This window comes from Labeo rohita, unplaced genomic scaffold (genome assembly GCF_022985175.1).
Source record: "Labeo rohita strain BAU-BD-2019 unplaced genomic scaffold, IGBB_LRoh.1.0 scaffold_145, whole genome shotgun sequence".
NCBI lineage: Eukaryota > Metazoa > Chordata > Actinopteri > Cypriniformes > Cyprinidae > Labeo > Labeo rohita.
This window is the reverse complement of record NW_026127615.1, coordinates 33039-53865: the sequence shown is the minus strand read 5'-3', so window position 1 is coordinate 53865 and position 20827 is coordinate 33039. Positions and strand designations below refer to the sequence as shown.

General features: G+C 41.6%; 2 protein-coding genes and 1 long non-coding RNA gene across 6 annotated transcripts in view; 1 reads left to right on the top strand and 2 right to left on the bottom strand.

Moving 5' to 3' along the window:
• Positions 1-8934, top strand: part of LOC127158315 (NACHT, LRR and PYD domains-containing protein 12) — a 39120-nt gene extending 30186 nt beyond the window's left edge. For all 3 annotated transcript variants that reach the window (XM_051101477.1, XM_051101476.1, XM_051101478.1), the window contains exons 10-11: positions 7963-8009; positions 8092-8934. In XM_051101477.1, coding sequence (XP_050957434.1) covers positions 7963-8009; positions 8092-8666 — 622 coding nt within the window. In that variant the 3' untranslated portion in view covers positions 8667-8934. The remainder of the gene's footprint in view (positions 1-7962; positions 8010-8091) is intronic.
• A 785-nt stretch (positions 8935-9719) lies between these two features.
• LOC127158317 (uncharacterized) lies at positions 9720-14594 on the bottom strand. Of its 2 annotated transcripts, XR_007826127.1 has the most exons (7): positions 14457-14594; positions 14214-14304; positions 13755-13840; positions 12800-12827; positions 12584-12710; positions 10702-10752; positions 9720-10356 (listed from the first exon to the last, which is right to left on the bottom strand). It is a non-coding gene; the product is annotated as an uncharacterized LOC127158317 (long non-coding RNA). The 2 variants fall into 2 exon arrangements; XR_007826126.1 differs by lacking the exon at positions 10702-10752 and having other exon boundaries at positions 14457-14509.
• A 4344-nt stretch (positions 14595-18938) lies between these two features.
• LOC127158318 (DNA-directed RNA polymerase II subunit RPB1-like) lies at positions 18939-19724 on the bottom strand. Its single transcript, XM_051101480.1, has one exon. It carries the CDS (start codon positions 19722-19724, stop codon positions 18939-18941), a length of 786 nt encoding a protein of 261 aa, XP_050957437.1.
• Positions 19725-20827: the final 1103 nt, after the last annotated feature.

Sequence of the window (20827 nt, the reverse complement as noted above, 5' to 3'; positions counted from 1 at the left end):
TCTGGCTGCGGTTTCTACCTTTCCCCTAACGATTGGCACGATCGTTGTCTTCAGTGCATGGGGCGTGATCATGCTAAAGCAGTGTTCGCTAAGGGTGCGTCCCGCTTGTGTGGACATACCTTTGGGCACACTCCACTTGCAAGTTGCGTTCTTCACTAAGAGGCCGCTTCAACTGCTTCCCGTTCTGGTCCTTCTACTTCCGGGTATGAGGCAAATCTTCCCGACCCAGAGATGGTGCAGGAACTGTGTTCAGCGACCGGATTCTCTCTTTGATCTGCAAAGGTCACGGCGCAGGCTCTGGGGAGGTCTACTATGGTGGTCCAGGATCGCCATCTGTGATTGAACCTGGCCCGAGATAAGATCCTGCCCCGAAGCAGCAGCCCCCGCCTGCTCCATGCCTAGGATGGCCCCCTGCCACAACGGCTCAGCCAGACCCGCCCAGCGGTCCAGTTCTCGCAGGAAGGTGGCGCCACTAGCTCGTCCTTAGGATACAAGGAACCCTTGTCAGGCTTTGAAGCGTTCCTTAGATGGATAGCCCAGAGGAGAGGGACCTGCTAAGGGGGTGAGTCGTGGATTCGACTCCATCCCCACTGTCTGCCATCTGGCAGATGGCCACGACATGGTAAATAAAAGAGCAATTTCCTTTTTCTCTTGGCATTATTCACAGTGTGCTTGGCCCTCCATGCGACGGCCCACACACACACACACACACTGTGTCTGCACATGTTCTACAACACCAAACTCATCATCCAGACAGTCCTCTGAGTTCAGGCGATTTACTGGTCAAAACCCATTTGGCAAATTCATTGAGCAAACACCCGGGGGCCTACGGGGCTTCTCATCCCCAGCCATAGTGTTTTCAGCTCAGACCAGTCACATGGTCCCCACCCCAGTTCGTCGGGAGTGGTTCCCTTGAGACTTCTAAAGGATTGGCTCAAGCTACCCTCTTGTTGGCCTCTCAAAACCATCCGCCTCGGTTACGCAATCCAATTTGCAAGGCATCCGCCCAAGTTCAGTGGCATTCGATTCACCATATTTCAGGGCGAGAATGCTGCGGTCCTTCCAGCGGAAGTCGCAACCCTTCTGGCGAAGGGTACGATAGAGCCAGTCCCAGAAATAAAGAAAGGGTTTTACAGCCCCTACTTCATTGTATCCAAAAAGGGTGGTGGACTCAGACCAATATAAGATTTGAGAGTCTTGAATCGGGCTCTGCACAAGCTCCTGTTCAAGATGCTAACTCTTAAACACATGATCACATGTGTCAGGGAACAAGATTGGTTTGTGGCTATAGACCTGAAACTAATGAACTAATGAAATGAACTCTAAACTAATTAAAATGATTCGTGAAAGCGTTCACGTCCTCATAGAACTCGTAATCTATATAACTGTTTATTTGCTGTAAATCATTTTATTTAATTCAAAGCATACTAAAGAGATGAAATGTCAGTCATCTAAACAAGCCGCATCGGTCTTTTTACGACGATTATTTAATTTTTACTTCTAAAATTCTTGTTAAACGAGTTTAAACGTAAGAAATATTGTACACGTTTAAACGGTAAAATGTTGCATTAAAAACAGTATTTAACGAAAATAAAAGCAATTAGGCAAAAAAAGGAAAAGAGAGAAAGAAACAAACAAAGAAATGTAAAAAAATGAAATGTAAATAAAAAAATTAAACGAAATTAACAACAGTTAGAAAAACCTAACTGAAATAAAACAATAATTATCAAAAATAAATGTTCATCATTATGTTCTCATCCTGGCACAACCACCTGAGTGCACTGCAAAAAGTATAGGTGCGGGCAGGGCTGGACTGGGGTTAAAATTCAGCCCTGGACAAATCCAGCCCACCCGGACCACAAGTTCCCCCGTGAAAGTTTTGTTGGGTTATAGCGCCTTCAATTGGAGTAAAAAAATAAATAAAACAGGACAGAAACAAATAATGTTAGATACTTCTGAATTCAAATGCAACAAACTTAATAATGCATTTTGTCACATGTAAATGCATGCAGTAAAGCACTGATTTTGAGCTAGAATGCAAGAAATTTATTGCTAATAAATTCTGTAATAAAAAAATCATTCTGTAATAAAAATCATTTCCTCACCCTCATGTCGTTCCAAAACTGTATGACTTACTTTCTTCTGTGGAACACAAAAGATTTTTTGTAGAATGTAACCAAGAATGACAATTTTTATTTTTGGGTGAACTGTCCCTTTAAGAACTTTATTGTGTAGTAAACACCTAATTTATATAGGACACAGATATTTCTCTTTAATCAGGCTCTTATTGAAATAATATTTTACTCCAATTAAAATGAATTACAACTAAACATTTAAAAAGAAATAAATTATTGCTTAGAATCCAGATATTAACTGATTAGTATTAGTAAAATACTACTATGGCTGTTTCTGTCAAACTTACTGATACTGGTAAAAGCGTCTGCTAAATGAATAAATGTAAATGTAAAACGGTGGCCACAAGAAAACATTACCATGGTTATATGGTTTCTAAAATAAATAGTAATAATAAACTATTACATTTCTAATAGAAAAATCTGACAGTAATTACGTATTTGCGTTTTCCACTTTACCACATCATGTAGTTTCTAATGTCGTGGCTGTTTTTTTAGCCAGCCCAGAAGAACCTACAGAATCTTTAATGTTCTCATATCACACGACTGTATGACACAATTTTGTGTTAAATCTGAATGGATCAAGCAACTTGATCGCTGTTTATCACTTTACATTGTGGCGGAAGCGCAGCGCGCTATGCGGGTGGCTGATCCCGCAGCTTCACACTTTTGGGCTATTTTTAGTTTCGAATGCGCTGTAATTTAAAACAGCGCCTAATATGGGGGAGGTCTCCCTCGCCTTGGCGATCGCCACTACTCCGCCGGCCCACCGGCTAATGAGCTGTCTGTATAAGTAGTGTTTCACTGTCAAACTTACTGATAACAGCTTTCAAGTTATTTTCATACTTTATTATGTGTTGTTTAAGTAATACATTTAAATGCAGGATCACTGTTGTCGTGGAAATTCCCAATGCTAATCTGACTTCACCACAGAAAACTCAAACAACTACAGTTGTTAATATAATAACTACAGTATCTCAGGCTAATTCCCTGAATACTTAAAATATAATCCAAAGAACTACAGTATCTTGAGCTAATTCCCTGAATTCCCCGAATACTTACAATATAATCCAATACTTCCCAGAAGTATGGTGACGGCGTCCCGTCAAGAAGCTACTATCACTACCTCAATCACACATGAGCACACAGGTATTTAGGATCTATACACTCTCACCACCCTTCTCAGCTGTTCCCTGTTACCTCAGCCCGGGGACGGCTGTATAGTTCTCCAACACTATCACTGTCTTTGCGGTGGTCTTTTGAGCGTAGGGTCTTTAGTACTCCTATTCCTCAGCTGCGCAGCATATACCAGACACCACTCCCAAGTTGCTCTTTGCAGGAATAAAAGTTTTGTTCACAACCGGGAGCCCACTGGTCACAACAACCAAGAGACTCCCTGAACAGAAAGATAAATGTACATTTATACCTTGTAGTTGAGTAAAAATCAATATCACTCAAGTCTTCTTTACTGTAATTGGTTATACTGATTTGGTTATTGGTTTGTCATGACTTAGTTCTACTGTTTAAGCACTTTTTGGGTAAGTATAGATTCTTTAATCATGGAGACATAGTCTTTGATCTGAGCATCCTTAGTCTGCGCTTTTCTGAACAAGCCTTTATTAAACGTACCTTTTTTATAACGTATTCTAAGGCCATTAAATAAAAATTTCCATCACACTATATATTAATATATTTTAACTTAAGTTATTAAGTTATTACCCAGCAAACTCATTTACTTTGTGGCAACATCTGTGCAACATTCCATTTTTTACAGAGGCAACGTCACCATCTACGTGTTCGCAACATTGTAACAACGTAGAAATGTAAGACACGAAAGGGCTGTAGCAACGTTGTTGCGCGACATTCATCAACCGTGAGGCAACATTTTTACTACACGTATTTTTTATGCCAGATTATAAATATTGCCTTTTTCTGCGTATTATATCAGACATGGGATAATTATGTAATACTTTTAAATACTGTTTAATATTAAAATCGTTCATTTACATGCAGTAAATGCAATATAGATTATATTAAGTATGTAAATATATTAAGTCATTTAGTTTAAGTATATAAAATTACAAATAAAAAAAGCAAAGGCATCTGAAAACATTTATAAAAAAAAAAAGCAGCGAAACAGTGGTCACCGGCCGATGAGGCGGACTCTTGATGGGAGAATACGGCGGACAGGTGATCGTAGTCAAAGGCAAGGCGGTAGGGAGAAAACAGTCCAAGAAAGTTCAACAGTTCCAGAGGGCAGAGGCAAACACAGAATCCAGTCGGCAGGCACAAGTCAACACCAAATATCAGTAAGCATATCTGAATACTGAAAAATATAGCTAACATTACACCAAACCCAATCGCAAACTAACACTTGGCATGTGAATTATCAGCTATTCTGTCCATCCATTAACAGAAAAAATAAATCTCACATTGAACACTAAAATTGTAGGTATTGTTTGGAAATTTAAATTTTTATCTGAGAGAAGCAATACTCACATATCCTGGCTTGAAGAAGAATAATGGACCAAAGGACTGTTAGAATTTAAAATGCGCATCGGACGAGTAAATGTCATACAGTGGTTGTCCACACAGCCTAAGCACGACCTTCAGAAATGGCCCTGAACCGTGGTTGAAGGGCAACATTGTGACAAGGCAGTAACAACCTAAACGACACAACGTAGGGTTTGGTGCACACAGGAATTAAAAAGTACCCCATGTGTACAATAAAATAAACTGCTGTATCTTGTGGTAATGTCTTGTGGTGTAAAGTTGTGGGCCTATATTTTCTTCTGGAGGTCCTGGACATCTTGTTCAGATACATGGCATCATGGATTCAATTAAATACCAACAGATAAAAAATAAAAACTGACTGTCCATGCTAGAAATCTTATAATGGGCCAAGGTTGGATCCTCCATCAGGACAATAATCCAAAAACAAACATTGAATTCAATACAAAAATGGGTCACTGAGCAAAAAAATAAATAAATAAATAAAAATAACTGCCATTGCTGTCCCAGTCCTCTGACCTGAACCTTATAGAGAATGAGTGGCATGAACTGAAGAGAAGAAGCACCAACATGTAGCTGTGAATCTGAAGGATCTGGAGACATTCTGGATGAAGGAATGGTCTCTCAAAGCTGTTATCTTGGCAAAAGGAAGATGCGAAAAGTATTGAATAAAAGGGTACCATATGTATTTTTCATATTGGAATTGTGACAGCGGAAGTTTCAGGAATGTTTAATATTGTGTGCAAAACAATCCCAACCTTATCATGTGCCCTGTTGTACAGTGCACACAAACAGTAGCCTACTACTTTGTTTTAGTCAAAGTCAGCTTTATTGTCAATTCTGCCACATGTACAGGACACACAGAGAATTGAAATTGCGTTACTCTCAGACCCTTGGTGAATAACAGATAACATTAAATACAAAAAGTAGAATTTTAAAAATACAAATAAAAAAATATGAATAAATACAATTCTACATATAATATATATAAAAAAAAAAAAAAATAAACAAGTAAAGGCACATGGCACAGAGTGCAAACCAGACAAAGTAGTGCAAACCCTTCTTGCTCTTCTCAGTTTGTGGAGGAAGTAAAGACGTTGCTGTGATTTCTTGGCCAGTGCAGTGGTGTTGTTTGTCCAGGAGAGATCCTCAGTGATGTGCACACCCAGGAACTTGGTGCTGCTCACTCTCTCCACAGACGCACCGTTGATGGTCAGAGGAGCATGCTGAGTGTGTGCTCTCCTGAAGTCAACAACAATCTCCTTCGTCTTCTCCACATTCAGAGAGAGATTGTTGTTCTTGCACCACTCGGCCAGGCGGCTCACCTCGCTTCTGTAGTCTGTCTCATCCCTGTTGCTAATGAGACCCACCACAGTCGTGGGTCAGCAGAGTGAAGAGGAGGGGGCTTAGCACACATCCCTGAGGGGCCCCCGTGTTAAGAATGATGGTGCTGGATGTGTTACTGCCGACACGTACTGCTTGTGGTCTTCCGGTGAGGAAATCCAACAGCCATTGAACACAGTGAGGTGTTGAGCCCCAGCTGGACCAGTTTTTGAGTGAGCTGTTGGGGGATGATAGTGTTAAATGCTGAACTGAAGTCTATGAACAGCATTCGGACATATGAGTCTTTTTTGTCCAGGTGCGTGAGTGCTGAGAGGAGTGCAGTGCAGCGTCATCGGTCGAGCGGTTGGGCCGATACGCAAACTGGAAGGGGTCCAGGGAGGGGGGCAGGACGGTAAATACTAACCTGTAAAGTTAGTATTTTACTGCCTTGAAACCAATAATGGCATCTCTTTTGACAATAATTGTGCTTTAGCCATGAAGAACCTGGACGAGAGTGAAGTTGTCAGGGTCCTGCCCTGACACCCTGTTTGTTTTGTATTTTGTTTTTTTTTCTATGCTTGTCTTATGTGTTAGCACATGGCTTTGTTGTTGTTTTTGTAAGACATGAGCTTCTTTCGCCACACCCTCTTGTTAGCCCTCGTTGAGTCCTTGTCTGGTAGCTTTCAATTGTTCCTTGTGTGCTTTCCTCCCTATTTATAGTTCCTCTTGTCGTCTTGTTTTTGCCGGTTTGTTGTCATTCTCACCCTCACTGTTTCTGTCTCTGTCTCTGTGGATGTGGGTGAGTATATTCTCCTTCCCTCTTGTCTGGTTGGTCTTGTGCCTTAATCTTGTCCAGTCCCTGTCTAGTCCTGTGTATTCTGTGTTTTTGTCTTGCTCCTTGTTTTTTTTTTGATTGTCTTTCTATTTTTGTCTTTGTATTTTATGCATCTAGTCCTTTTAGTCTTGTTTTTTGTTTGCATTTTTTTTTTTATTTATTTTTAAGCATTTTATGTGGTTAATTTAGTAACCGTTTCTTTCTTATTTGTTACTTTTATTATATATATATATATATACATATATATATATATATATATATATATATATATATATATATTTGTTAGTTTGTTCTCCTACCTTCCTTGGAGTAATTTGTGTTCCTGTGGAGCTTTGTTGTGTCTTGTGCTGTTAGGGTTCCTGTCCTGATCTGTTCCTGCCCTCTGGTTCCCTTGCCTAGCATCTAGGTTACTTCAGAGCTTGCGGTCCACAAATATCTGAGCTCAGCTCCAAGGTGCCTTGCTCTGTTCTCACCACCCGCCTGGCCTTCCCGCTCCCTCTGCTGCTATAGTATTCTGCCAGTGGATGTCTGAGGCTGTTCCAGTGGTCTCCCTAGCTGTCTCTTTGTTTACTGTATTCCTGATGTTGTATCACCTTTGCACCTCACTACCCTCTTGTATCAGTCTGTTTTGTCAATAAAACCCTTGTCATTCATTCTGCGATTGGGTCCTCCTTCCAGATCCCTGACAAAGGTACTACATAGTGGCAGGCAATCAAGTAATCAGTAATAGCTCACAATACCCTCTGATTGTCAAAATAATCACAATCATATGATTTTCAGCTGCATATATTGGTCGGGCTTTTACAGTGTATTTACAGGTTGTTTTGAACGTGCTGTAAAAACGGGGAACTTATTCTATGACAGGACACTAAAAACTGGGACTGTCCCTGGAAAACTGGGACATCTGGCCACTCTACTGAATATGAGATATATCCAGATACACAGCCCTACCAGCAACCACCCCATGTACCCTAGCAACTGCACAGCACAGCACCTTGTGTACTTGGCAACAACATAGCAACTGCATAGCAACCACCCAAGTACCCTGGCAACTACATAGCAACAGTCTAACAACCACCCTAAGTATCTTAGCAACAGCCTAGCAACCACCCCAAGTACCTTAGCTTTTGTTGACTGAATGTTTCTCTGTATGTTTTCTAGTGTGAATCATAGAGGGGAATCCAGGATTACAGCAGGACTGAAGAAATGTACGTCTACACACACACACACACACACACACAGCTGTAGTGATTGTTGTTGTGTTATAAATGTGTCTGTTCTTGTGTTCAGATGCCTGTTTTCTCACACTGGATCCAAACACAGCAAACACTGGACTCATTCTGTCTGAGGAGACAAGAAAAGTGACATTTGGGTATCAGTCGTATCCTGATCATCCAGACAGATTTGATGATGTGTCTCAGGTGTTGTGCAGAGAGAGTGTGAGTGGACGCTGTTACTGGGAGATTGAGTGGAATGGACGTTATGGTGTGTATATATCAGTGTCATATAAGAGCATCAGCAGGAAGGGACGGGGTCTGGAGTGTGTGTTTGGATGTAATGATCAGTCCTGGAGTTTGTTCTGCTCTCCTGACAATTACTCATTCAGACACAATGGCAGAGAGACTGATCTCCCTGTAGAGCCCATCATCAATAGAATAGGAGTGAATGAGTTTATCAGGAGAATAGTAGTGTATGGTGATATCAGTAGAGTAGGAGTGTATGTGGATGAGAGTGCAGGAACTCTGTCCTTCTACAGCGTCTCCAGAAACACAACGAGCCTCATCCACACAGTCCACACCACATTCACTCAGCCGCTCTATCCTGGGTTTTGGGTTAATAGTGGATCATCAGTGAAACTGTGTTGATGAATGAGAATAGAGTGAAGAGAGATTCTACCCATAATGCTTTGAGCTGCATGATAAATCAGTAACAGTGAGATGTTATAGTCTCTTTATGACATTAATATTGCAGCTCAACTTCTGTCACTCAAATAACAGTCAGAATAAATACATCACAAATCCTCATTTAGACAGTCAGATCAGTGTGTGTTTTTTATTATGCAAGTTCTTGAAAAACAAAGTATACATGGCATATGTGAAGCACATAATAATGAATAAAGTTATGTAACAAAACCAGAACATCCTCCTTATCACTACCCAACCCAACTTATCCCACAAAAACTGAAAAGGAGAGAAAAGTAAATGAATAGATAAAAGCAAAAACTCGTCGAAAAGTCGTCGAAAGGACGACAATGCCAGACGTCTAAACAACGTGAAAATTTGGTCGAAAAGTGAAAGACGAAAAGACGTCTATAAAAAGACGTCCAAATTACGTCTAAATGTGGTTGTAAAGTGAAAGTTAAAAAGACGTCTTTTTCAGGCCGAATTTCAACCGTAAATTCATGATTATATTTATCTCATATTCAAAATAAGACAATTCACAAAAGAGTACTAAAACATTTATTGACACATTAAATACATCTTTCAAGTAAAAAACACTTTCCTGATCACAAATTAAGCCTGCATTTGATTAAACATACCGTAAAAACAGTAAAATTATAAAATATAACTATGTTTTCTATATGAATACATTGTGAAAGGTAATTTATTCATGTGAACTACATTTTCATCATAATTACTCCAGTATTCAGTGTCACATGACCCTTCAGAAAACATTTTTAATATGATTTGCTGCTAAAGAAACATTTCAGATTATTATCAATGTGGAAAACAGTTGTGCTGCCCAATATTTTCTGTGGAAAACATATTTTCAGTATTCTTCAAATAGAACTTTCAAAGGAGCAGTATTTATTTGAAACTGATTTTTCAAAACAATAATCTTTGAAATACTGAAAATGTTTATAACACAGGACAATGACCAATTCTAACCACATTAGAACACATCTCACCCAAAAAAAATGCTAATTTTGCCATTAATTACTTACTCTCATGTCACTCCAAACCCATAAGAAACTTTTGTGCAGAATGCAAATAAAGATATTTTTAACAGATGCCTTGTGTATGCAAAAAACAGCAACAACAACAAAATTACGTCTTTATTCATACATTAGGTATCTCCAACGCATTTTCACAAAAGCACCATAAGATTTTTGTTTGTGTGTGAATAAAAATGCAATGTTTTTTGTGCATATAAACCATTCACATCACTTCATAAAATTAAGGTTAAACAACTGGAGTCACATGGATTACTTTAATGCTGTCTTTACTACCTTTCTGAGGCTCGAAAGTGGTAGTTGCATAAACTGTGAAATAGAGGGACAGAAATTTCTCAGATTTCATTAAAAAGATCTACATTTATGTTTCAAAGATGACCAAAAGTTTTACAGGTTTGGAAAGACATGAAGGTGAGTGCTGAAAATTTTTGGTTTAACTAACACATTAGTTAAACAGTTCCCTCAGGGGCATCAGTAGATCTCTGCCTGATCTCTGATCTTCTGCTTCTTCTGCTCCTTCCACCATCCCAATCCTGGATTTTTGAGCCACGACAAAAGTTTCCACTTTAAATGCTTTAGCCTGGCTGCTTTTTCTCCAGCATCTAAAAATGAGAGAGAAAACAAGAACCAAAATGTAAATGTTAAAAACAAACAAACAAATAAACAAAAGAGTGGGAACTGACTTACAGCATGAGAACAATTTTCTAGAATTTTCAACAGTTTTATGTCACTTCCTATATATGCATCACAAATGTGGTACAATTAAAATTACTATGCAAGTACTAAAAGAATTCAGCTGCTGAAATGTTAAATGGATAGTACATAAGAACTGTACTGAAACAGTGATCCCTACAATGGTTATAAAAGCCGAAACATATATAAATACTGAGAATGTGTTTGACATTTAAAAAAAAAAAAAAAAAAAAAAAAAAAAAAAAAAAACTTACACAGCAAAAGATGCAGTGACCTGTGGCTGAATGGACTTTGGTTTTATTTAGCTGTGATTGACACAAAAAGGAATAGAAAATAATAACATCACTGAATATGAGTCAAATATTGCATATTTCTGTTCAAATGAAAGTGTAATCATTCTTCATGAGTGATTATTAACTAATTAGTGTGTCAGGGGTTCTTCTCAACTCTGGCCCTCAAAGTCCACTGCCATACAGAGGGTGCGTCTCAATCACCTTAATAGTTTGCTAGGTTGTGAACTGATAAATTGTGTTTACAAATTCAGACATTGATAAGGACAGTGGCTCACTACACACTGGTGACTATTTCCATCCTCACTGTACAGCATCACTACTGATATTTACACACAGCATTAAAATGAATATCTCTTTTAATGCTATTTACAGTACATTATAAAATACTTTGTTACATGAATGTGCAAGATTTCAGCCATAAATAAATTGTAAATGTTTGCTAGATTAGACATTACCTGTCTAGTGATGTATGTTTATGCTGAAATATGATATTGGTTTGTGTTTTAAAATCGGTCACATGTCATTTTGTAGTGAATTATCTCTTAAGTTTTGAGCTTCAGAACTTCCTATAAGGGAACGTAGTGAGCATCGATGCTTCCTGGTTTTCACAGCTATTTAGGGAGCACACATTTCAGTGCACAGTAAAAATTTTGTGATTAAGGCATCCCTTAAAGGAGAAGTCCACTTCCAAAACAAAGATTCACAGATAATGTACTCACCCCCTTGTCATCCAAGATGTTCATGTCTTTCTTTCTTCAGTCGTTATGTTTTTTGAGGAAAACATTTCTGCATTTTTCTCCATATAATGGACTGATATGGTGCCCCGATTTTTAAATTCCATAATGCAGTTTAAATGCGGCTTCAAACGATCCCAAATGCGGTTGTAAATGATTCCAGCCGAGGAAGAAGGGTCTTATCTAGCGAACCAATCAGTTATTTTCATTAAAAGAATACAATTTAAAATACTTTTTAATCTCAAACGCTCGTCTTGTCTTTCTCTCCCTGAACTCTGTGTATTCTGACTCAAGACAGTTAGGGTATGTTGAAAAACTCCAATCGTATTTTCTCCCTCAACTTGAAAAATCATTTCAAAATCATCCTACATCACTGCAGAAGTACAGACACCCAGTCTTTGCAAAGTGAACATGCAAAGAAGATCAAACACCCTTAACAAAAAAGGTAAAACAGTGATATAGGACGATTTTGAAGTTGAGGGAGAACATGAGATGGGAGTTTTTCGACATACACTAACTGTCATGAACCGGAACAAAACAGAGGTCGGGATGAGCAAGATAAGACGAGCATTTGACATTAAAAAGTATTTAAATTGTATTATTTTTATTAAAATAACCAATCGTTACGCTAGATAAGACCCTTCTTCCTCGGCTGGGATCGTTTACAACTGCATTTGGGATCGTTTGAAGCCGCATTTAAACTGCATTTTGGAAGTTCAAAATCGGGGCACCATATCAGTCCATTATATGGAGAAAAATGCTGAAATGTTTTCCTCAAAAAACATAATTTCTTTACAACTGAAGAAAGAAAGACATGAACATCTTTGATGACAAGGGGGTGAGTACATTATTTGTAAATTGTTGTTCTGGAAGTGTAGTTCTCCTTTAACCACTGACTAATGATCAAGGGACCTGAGAGATACACACCCATAGTTTAGGTAAATTTATAGTTAAACTGAAGACCTTGATTAGTTTGTTCAGACGCACTGGACTAGGTTGGAGCAAAACGCATGTAAGTGGACCTCGAGAGACAATGTTGAGATCTCCTGAAATATGTTCTAAACATGACAATTCAGAGAGGCAGGATGACTGCTAGATTGATGACTTACAACTCTGGTTTCCAGTCCTGGTTATTGAGGACTTATTGAGGACTGGGTACTGAAGTTCTGCAGAGTTTCTGGTGATCCTTGATCAGCTGCTCAGGTCTGCTTAATTGGTGTTGGAGCTATCAATCCACTGAAAAATAAGAAGCAATATGAAGTCACAGATGCATTTTTATTTATTCTTGTTAGTCTTACTATATTCTTAAAATAAGTTATCATTACCTTGTGTTTTATTGATGATTTTCAGTCTCTGAAATAGAAAAGTTCTATTAGTTATGAATGGCATCATATTAGTTTTAACACCGTGAGCAAAATGCATACAACATACGACACAATACGATAGAACCTATTATAATCAGTGATGCTGTCTACACTGGATGAGGCACAGCACAACACTACAAATCCCCGACAGCAAACTGATGCCGCGTTCTATTTATCATGTACTGACACAAAGTTCAAATGATTTTCAATGGTCGCTCTGGTTTGCATCCAGCATAGACAGACAATCTACGTCATTGTGCATTGCATTCTTGGTATACAATACAAATCACCAAAGGTAAAAAAAAAAAAAAAAAATCTGTTTACGTTAATATTTTTAAGAGCTTCTTGCACTTTATTAGAATAAATGGACTAATATTTGTATCCCTTGTGTTATTAACATTTGTGGTCAGTTTTGTTTATGTTTTTGAAATAAGTCTCTTATGTTCACCAAGAAAACTGCATTTATTTGATCATAAATAAAAACAGTAATGTTTATTATTACAATTTAAAATAACTGTTTTCTATGCAAATACATTGTAAAATGTAATTCGTCATAAATAGAATGCGGTAGCAGTTTACTGTATGGGATTTGTCGTGTCGCCCCTCACCGCATCCAGTGTAGACAGCATCAATGATTATAATGGGTTCTACTGTATTTTGTCGTGTCGTGCCACTCACATCCAGTGTAGACACGGTGTAAGCATAATGATGCTGCAAAATCAGGTTAGATCACTTTTTAAAACATAATGAAATAGAAAATAGTTATTTAAAAATGGTAATTTCACAATATTACAGTTTTACTGTATTTTAATCAAATAAATGCAGCAGTTGTTGCCATAAAAGACTTATTTCAAATACATGACAAATCTGACCCTTAAACTTTTGAATGGTAGTGTATGTTTAAGATATTACTTACTAGTCATATGGTTCATAATGTCTAGAGATGTTCTTCGACAGGAGATACGCTCCAACTCTGGTGCACGGCCATTAGCATGGAAGATTCTAGGAAGGAACACAAACAATCTGGAATATAAACAATCTGTCAACAATATTTATTATACAATGTCAGGTTTATTAGAAGTAAACTATAGCAAAGGTGAAATGCAGAAAAGAAAAATAAATAATATATAGAATATACAAAACAATACAGTTTAATAACAGAATTTACATTTTTACTTTTACTTATTTAATGCTCATATACAGTGTTACTTATGTTTGTATGTTAAAGTCCTTTTAAAATATCTAACAAGCAAACAAACATAAAAGTATATAGATATATAATTTTGCAAAAGAAAATTACAGATGCGTGGTGATATAGGCTAAATATATTATGAAAGATACATATAAAGTAATTTAATAAGCTTTTTCAGATCACCTGTGTTTTTTATATCTCTGTCAGCAGCTCTCTTCAGAAATTTTAAAATCAGGAACTTTTCCTGTGTCGTAGAAGTTTTTTTCTGAAACTGCTGAAGTCACAGGACAAGTGGAATCAATATTTGTTTACCATGAAACGTCAAAACATGCTTAAAGTACTTTTAGCTCATTTTCACGCTCCATGTTAATTTTGTATCTGATTAACCGTATATTGCATACTTCTAGGTTAAATAAATTAGCTTACTTCCTTTCATCCAATGACAAATTGCCTGCAAAACCTTTATAAAAAAAAAAAAAAAGCAAATCAGCAAGTAACATTAATTAAGATGACATTAAAAGCCCAGACTTTCATAAACAAGAGCTCAAGTCAATAGTTAACCTAACTTACCACTTATAGTTAGCATTACAGTTCAGATGCAGTTCAGATTCAGAACACTTTTTCTGAAGACAATAAACCATTTCTATAAAGTAAATATTCAACAGAAGTGTATCATTTACATGAAAGAAAGTGTCAGGAACACATGCATGTACTATTTGTGTAATATTAGAGACTAAACTTACCTGAAATTTGTGAAAACAACAGTGGGAGGCGTGTTTTGCTGCTGGACAGTTGAGTTTCCGCCCCATTTCCATGGTAAATCCTTCCACTCCAGACCTGAATGTTCAGTGTGCGGACCATTAAAGCAAGCAGATGTCACGCAGAATCTATAAATGTCATCATAAAGTAATATTATCTTATAAAATACATAATGTAAATGAAGTAAAACACTTACTTAAATACAAATTTTGAATGATGTAAAACACTTACTTCTAGTGTTTCCCTGTTAAAAGTGACCTCCACTTCAGCACTGCATAGCAATTCAGATCTATGAGAAATGTTTAGGTGCACACAGCATATTAATATCATCATACAGTAATATTACACATAATGTAAATGAAGTAAAACACTTACTTTTGGCATTTTCCTTGATAAAACCAACTTTCCCATCCACTCCGCATCGTGATTGAAAGAAAATATCTCTGAGTAAAAGTTCAGGAGAGCACAGCACATAAATACGGTGGTCATAATTATTATACATAATGTAAATGAGGTAAAACATTTACTTTCTGTGTTTTCCTTAATAAAAGGAAATACCGTTATCTCTCTGAGAAAAAGTTTAGGGTTAACATTAATTGCACAGCGCTCTCGTCTGTTCCGTATGGCGAGTGGAAAAAAATGTCTTTGAGAAAAGTTTAGCGGCATACAGCACATTAATATCGTTATAAAACGATATGATATTACAAAACACATTTTGTGCGTAAGATTAAACACTTTATTTGGTTGTTTCCCGTCCTCATATGCTCCGCATCGCGAGGAAAGAAAATTGGCGTCTGTAAAAAATATTTCAAATAAGGCGCGCACACGAGGAAATATCCCGGATGTGAATTACTACTAAATCCGACGGACCAAACAACGACCAATTTTCAACGTCGATTTTTGGGCTAAAAGAAGTCCATGACGGGCCGACTTGATTTAGCCCAAAAAACGACGTCCAAATGACGTCTGGTGCTGGGTGGGGTGCTATTCATTTTTACTACATGGCCACAACATGAACCTTTTCCCGATACAATTGTGTTGAAAGCTTCACTAGCTCAGAACGTTTCACTTCGCCAACTCTAACACACAAAATATAAACCATCCTAGCAGCACACATACGTCGGGCCGACGTCGACCCGATTTACAAAATTCCATCGGCACGACGTCGCTCAGGGAGCGTTTGCTAATCGGCAAGATATCGCCGCGACGTCGGCATTTGATCGCAAATGCCTTCCGGCCGTTGTTCGGCGGATGCTGTCGGCACAAGACCACGGGAACTTTGGCCAGAGGAGAACTGGCCCCCCGACTGAGCCTGGTTTCTCCCAAGGTTTTTTTCTCCATTTGTCACCGATGGAGTTTTGGTTCCTTGCCGCTGTCGCCTCTGGCTTGCTTAGGTGGGGACACTTTCTCTTAACACAGTATTGCATTTTATTTTATTGTTTTTGATTAACTACCTTTACCTAAAATGTGAGTGTTTACTGTTACCTTTGGCATTGCTGATGTACTGTTTCCTATTTAATACTGTACAGCCGCCTTGTCACAATTCTGTATTGTTAAAGGCGGTATATAAATAAAGGTGACTTGACTTGATTTGACTAAATCCCGGATGCTCTGCGTGTGCGCTCACTGGCGTTTTGCTCATCGTCATTCTAGGACCATCCGTGGCAGCAGCCACTGGCTTATAATAAAACAACAGCATTTGCAGTAAAACCATAGTAGAAACAAAATCAACCATAGTTTTTCTACAATAACTATGGTTTAACTATGACTGTTGCAGTAAAACCATAGTAACTACAAAATTTACAATGATTTAAAAAAATATGGTTACTATGGTCATGGTTACCACAGTTTTACTGTAGTATTACTGCAAAACAGAGTCCAAAAATGACAAGAAAAAGGGTAATCCAAGACAGGTGAAGATCAGGACATGGATGACTAGACTACGAAGAAACAAGACCTAAGATACTCGGATGGCTCCGTAAAGTAGCTAACATGGGGTGCTTAAAATGCTAAACAATACTCGGCAAATAGGAGAAGGAAATCCAAGGCTTATATAGAGTGTCTGATTGGATACAGCTGTGTGTCTTCAGTGCAATGAATGATGGGGAACGTAGTCTGGGGTGTGGCGTAACAGTCTGTGTAATGTGAATGGCAAGGCACCTCTGGTGGCGAGCGGACTGGTGTTCAGGACCAGATTCATGACAGTAATTAGTTGGTTCAGGTGTGTTTGATCAGGGTTGGAGCTGCAGGAAGGTAGATCTCAGAAGGTTGCCATCTTCTGAAGTCTTCACAAGTGATGCTGGATCCAAACTGGAACTGGTGTAATCTCTAGTAACCTTGGGATGAACATCCAGGGATAGAAACTGAAAAAGCAAAAGGAGAAAGATTAGCATAGCTGCTGTTCATATTATTTCAGACAAAAGATGATTTATTTCATCACATATGACTGTAGTGCAGTGTGGTGGTGAATAGAGACATGACAAGTGGAACGAGACAAATGGGAGGAAATTGGGTCATTTTTGTGCCCATCTTTATTAATTCCTTTATTTATTGACCATACACTCAAAACAAACATTTAAATATAAGCCTTACTTACAACAACATCAGACTGCAAACAACATGTCGCATGGAACCATAGTAGCCTACAAGAATAATTTAACGTCAATGTTAAATTGAAGTGGAACAAAAACTTAAATGTGGAAAGGCGGTAGGCGGTAGCGGGTATAAAAGTTAGCAACAGATAAGTTTGTGACATGGAATCAGTGGTGTACTGCAGGGTAGGCTATACGCAGATATACGGCTTTGCGTATACCCGCTTCTAAATCTACTCTGATGTGCATCATTCAGTAGTGTCCCACATTAGCCAAAATCATGACAAATTCATCCACCACATGAATAGCCAATTCAATCACATGTGAATAAATGCAAATATTCCCTAACATCAACCAGTAAAGCCATCAGGACCGTGACGCAGACTTCCTTTGCAATATGTATGATGATTCCACTCCATTCACTCCTCCACCCAGAGTGGTAAAATAATAATTAGCTATTATTGATTACTAATTTGAATCAGTACATTATAACAAAAACAATGCTCTAAAAATAAAAAGCAGGTTTTTATGATCAAAAATTTCTTAAACCAGTGAATAATTTATTCCCGGGAAATAAATTATTGCCATAGGTCCGCGGGCTTGCCATAGGAGACACTGGTGGGCTTGCCATAGGAGAGGTCGGCGGGCTTGCCGTAGGAGACGCTGGTGGGCTTGCCATAGGAGAGGTCCGCGGGCTTGTCATAGAGGTCGGCGGGCTTGGCGTAGGAGACGCTGGCGGGCTTGCCGTAGGAGACACTGGCGGGCTTGCCGTAGGAGACGCTGGCGGGCTTGCGTAGGACTGGCGGGCTTGGCGTAGGAGACGCTGGCGGGCTTGCCGTAGGAGACGCTGGTGGGCTTGCCATAGGAGAGGTGGTGGGCTTGGCATAGGAGACGCTGGTGGGCTTGTCATAGGAGAGGTCGGCGGGCTTGGCATAGGAGACCCTGGCGGGCTTGCCATAGGAGACGCTGGTGGGCTTGTCATAGGAGAGGTCCACGGGCTTGGCGTAGGAGACGCTGGTGGGCTTGCCATAGGAGACGCTGGTGGGCTTGCCATAGGAGAGGTCCGCGGGCTTGGCGTAGGAGATGCTGGTGGGCTTGTCATAGGAGAGGTTGGCGGGCTTGTCATAGAGATCGGTGGGCCTGGCGTAGGAGACGCTGGCGGGCTTGCCATAGGAGAGGTCCATGGGCTTGCCATAGGAGACGCTGGTGGGCTTGTCATAGGAGAGGTCGGCGGGCTTGGCGTAGGAGACGCTGGTGGGCTTGCCATAGGAGAGGTCCGCGGGCTTGGCGTAGGAGATGCTGGTGGGCTTGTCATAGGAGAGGTTGGCGGGCTTGTCATAGAGATCGGTGGGCCTGGCGTAGGAGACGCTGGCGGGCCTGCCATAGGAGAGGTCCATGGGCTTGCCGTAGGAGACGCTGGTGGGCTTGCCATAGGAGAGGTCCGCGGGCTTGTCATAGGAGAGGTCGGCGGGCTTGGCGTAGGAGACGCTGGCGGGCTTGCCATAGGAGGTCACTTGGCGGGCTTGGCGGGCTTGGCGTAGGAACGCTGGCGGGCTTGTCATAGGAGAGGTCCGGTCTTGCCATAGGAGGGCTTGGGGGAGACTTTGCCATAGGAGACGCTGGTGGGCTTGTCATAGGAGAGGTCCACGGGCTTGGCGTAGGAGACGCTGGTGGGCTTGTCATAGGAGAGGTCGGCGGGCTTGGCATAGGAGACCCTGGCGGGCTTGCCATAGGAGACGCTGGTGGGCTTGTCATAGGAGAGGTCCACGGGCTTGGCGTAGGAGACGCTGGTGGGCTTGCCATAGGAGACGCTGGTGGGCTTGCCATAGGAGAGGTGGGGGCTTGGCGGGCTAGGAGACGCTGGTGGGCTTGTCATAGGAGAGGTTGGGCTTGTCATAGGGCGTAGGAGACGCTGGCGGGCTTGCCATAGGAGAGGTCCATGGGCTTGGGCATAGGAGACTGGTGGGCTTGTCATAGGAGAGGTCGGCGGGCTTGGCGTAGGGCTTGGCGTGGTGGGCTTGTCATAGGAGAGGTCGGCGGGCTTGGCGTAGGAGACGCTGGTGGGCTTGTCATAGGAGAGGTCGGCGGGCTTGTCATAGGAGACGGGCGGGCTTGCCATAGGAGACGCTGGCGGGCTTGCCATAGGAGAGGTGGCGGGCTTGGCATAGGAGACGCTGGTGGGCTTGTCATAGGAGAGGTCGGCGGGCTTGGCGTAGGAGACGCTGGTGGGCTTGTCATAGGAGAGGTCGGCGGGCTTGCCGTAGGAGACGCTGGCGGGCTTGCCATAGGAGAGGTCGGCGGGCTTGCCATAGGAGACTGGTGGCTTGTTATAGGAGCTTGTCATCGGGGCTTGCCATAGGAGACACTGGCGGGCTTGTCATAGGACAGGTCGGCGGGCTTGGCGTAGGAGACGCTGGTGGGCTTGCCATAGGAGAGGTCTTGGGAGAGGGCTTGCCGGGCTTGCCGTAGGAGGAGAGACACTTGGGAGACGTCATAGGAGGGTCGGGGCTTGCCATAGGAGACGGGCTTGCTGGCGGGCTTGTCATAGGAGAGGTCGGCGGGCTTGGCGTAGGAGATGCTGGCGGGCTTGCCATAGGAGAGGTCCGTGGGCTTGCCATAGGACAGGTTGGCGGGCTTGGCGTAGGAGACGCTGGTGGGCTTGTCATAGGAGAGGTCGGCGGGCTTGCCATAGGAGACGCTGGCGGGCTTGTCATAGGAGAGGTCGGCGGGCTTGCCATAGGAGACACTGGCGGGCTTGTCATAGGACAGGTCGGCGGGCTTGCCGTAGGAGACGCTGGTGGGCTTGCCGTAGGAGACGCTGGTGGGCTTGCCATAGGAGAGGTCCGCGGGCTTGTCATAGAGGTCGGCGGGCTTGGCGTAGGAGACGCTGGCGGGCTGCCATAGGAGAGGTCCGTGGGCTTGCCATAGGAGAGGTCGGCGGGCTTGGCGTAGGAGACGCTGGTGGGCTTGTCATAGGACAGGTCGGCGGGCTTGGCGTAGGAGACACTGGCGGGCTTGTCATAGGAGAGGTCGGCGGGCTTGCCATAGGAGACGCTGGTGGGCTTGTCATAGGACAGGTCGGCGGGCTTGCCATAGGAGACGCTGGTGGGCTTGTCATAGGAGACACTGGTGGGCTTGTCATAGGAGACGCTGGCGGGCTTGCCATAGGAGACACTGGCGGGCTTGCCATAGGAGGGTCTGGGGGCTTGGGCTTGGCGGGCTTGTAGGAGACGCTGGCGGGCTTGTCATAGGACAGGTCGGGGCGGGCTTGGGCTTGTAGGAGACGCTGGCGGGCTTGTCATAGGACAGGTCGGCGGGCTTGCCGTAGGAGACGCTGGCGGGCTTGCCATAGGAGAGGTCGGCGGGCTTGCCATAGGAGACGCTGGCGGGCTTGCCATAGGAGAGGTCTTGCCATAGGCGGGCTTGCCATAGGAGACGCTGGCGGGC

Excerpts from the sequence above, each read along its gene's own strand:
- LOC127158318 (XM_051101480.1), bottom strand. The coding sequence starts at position 19,724 with ATGACAAGCTCCTATAACAAGCCACCAGTCTCCTATGGCAAGCCCGCC.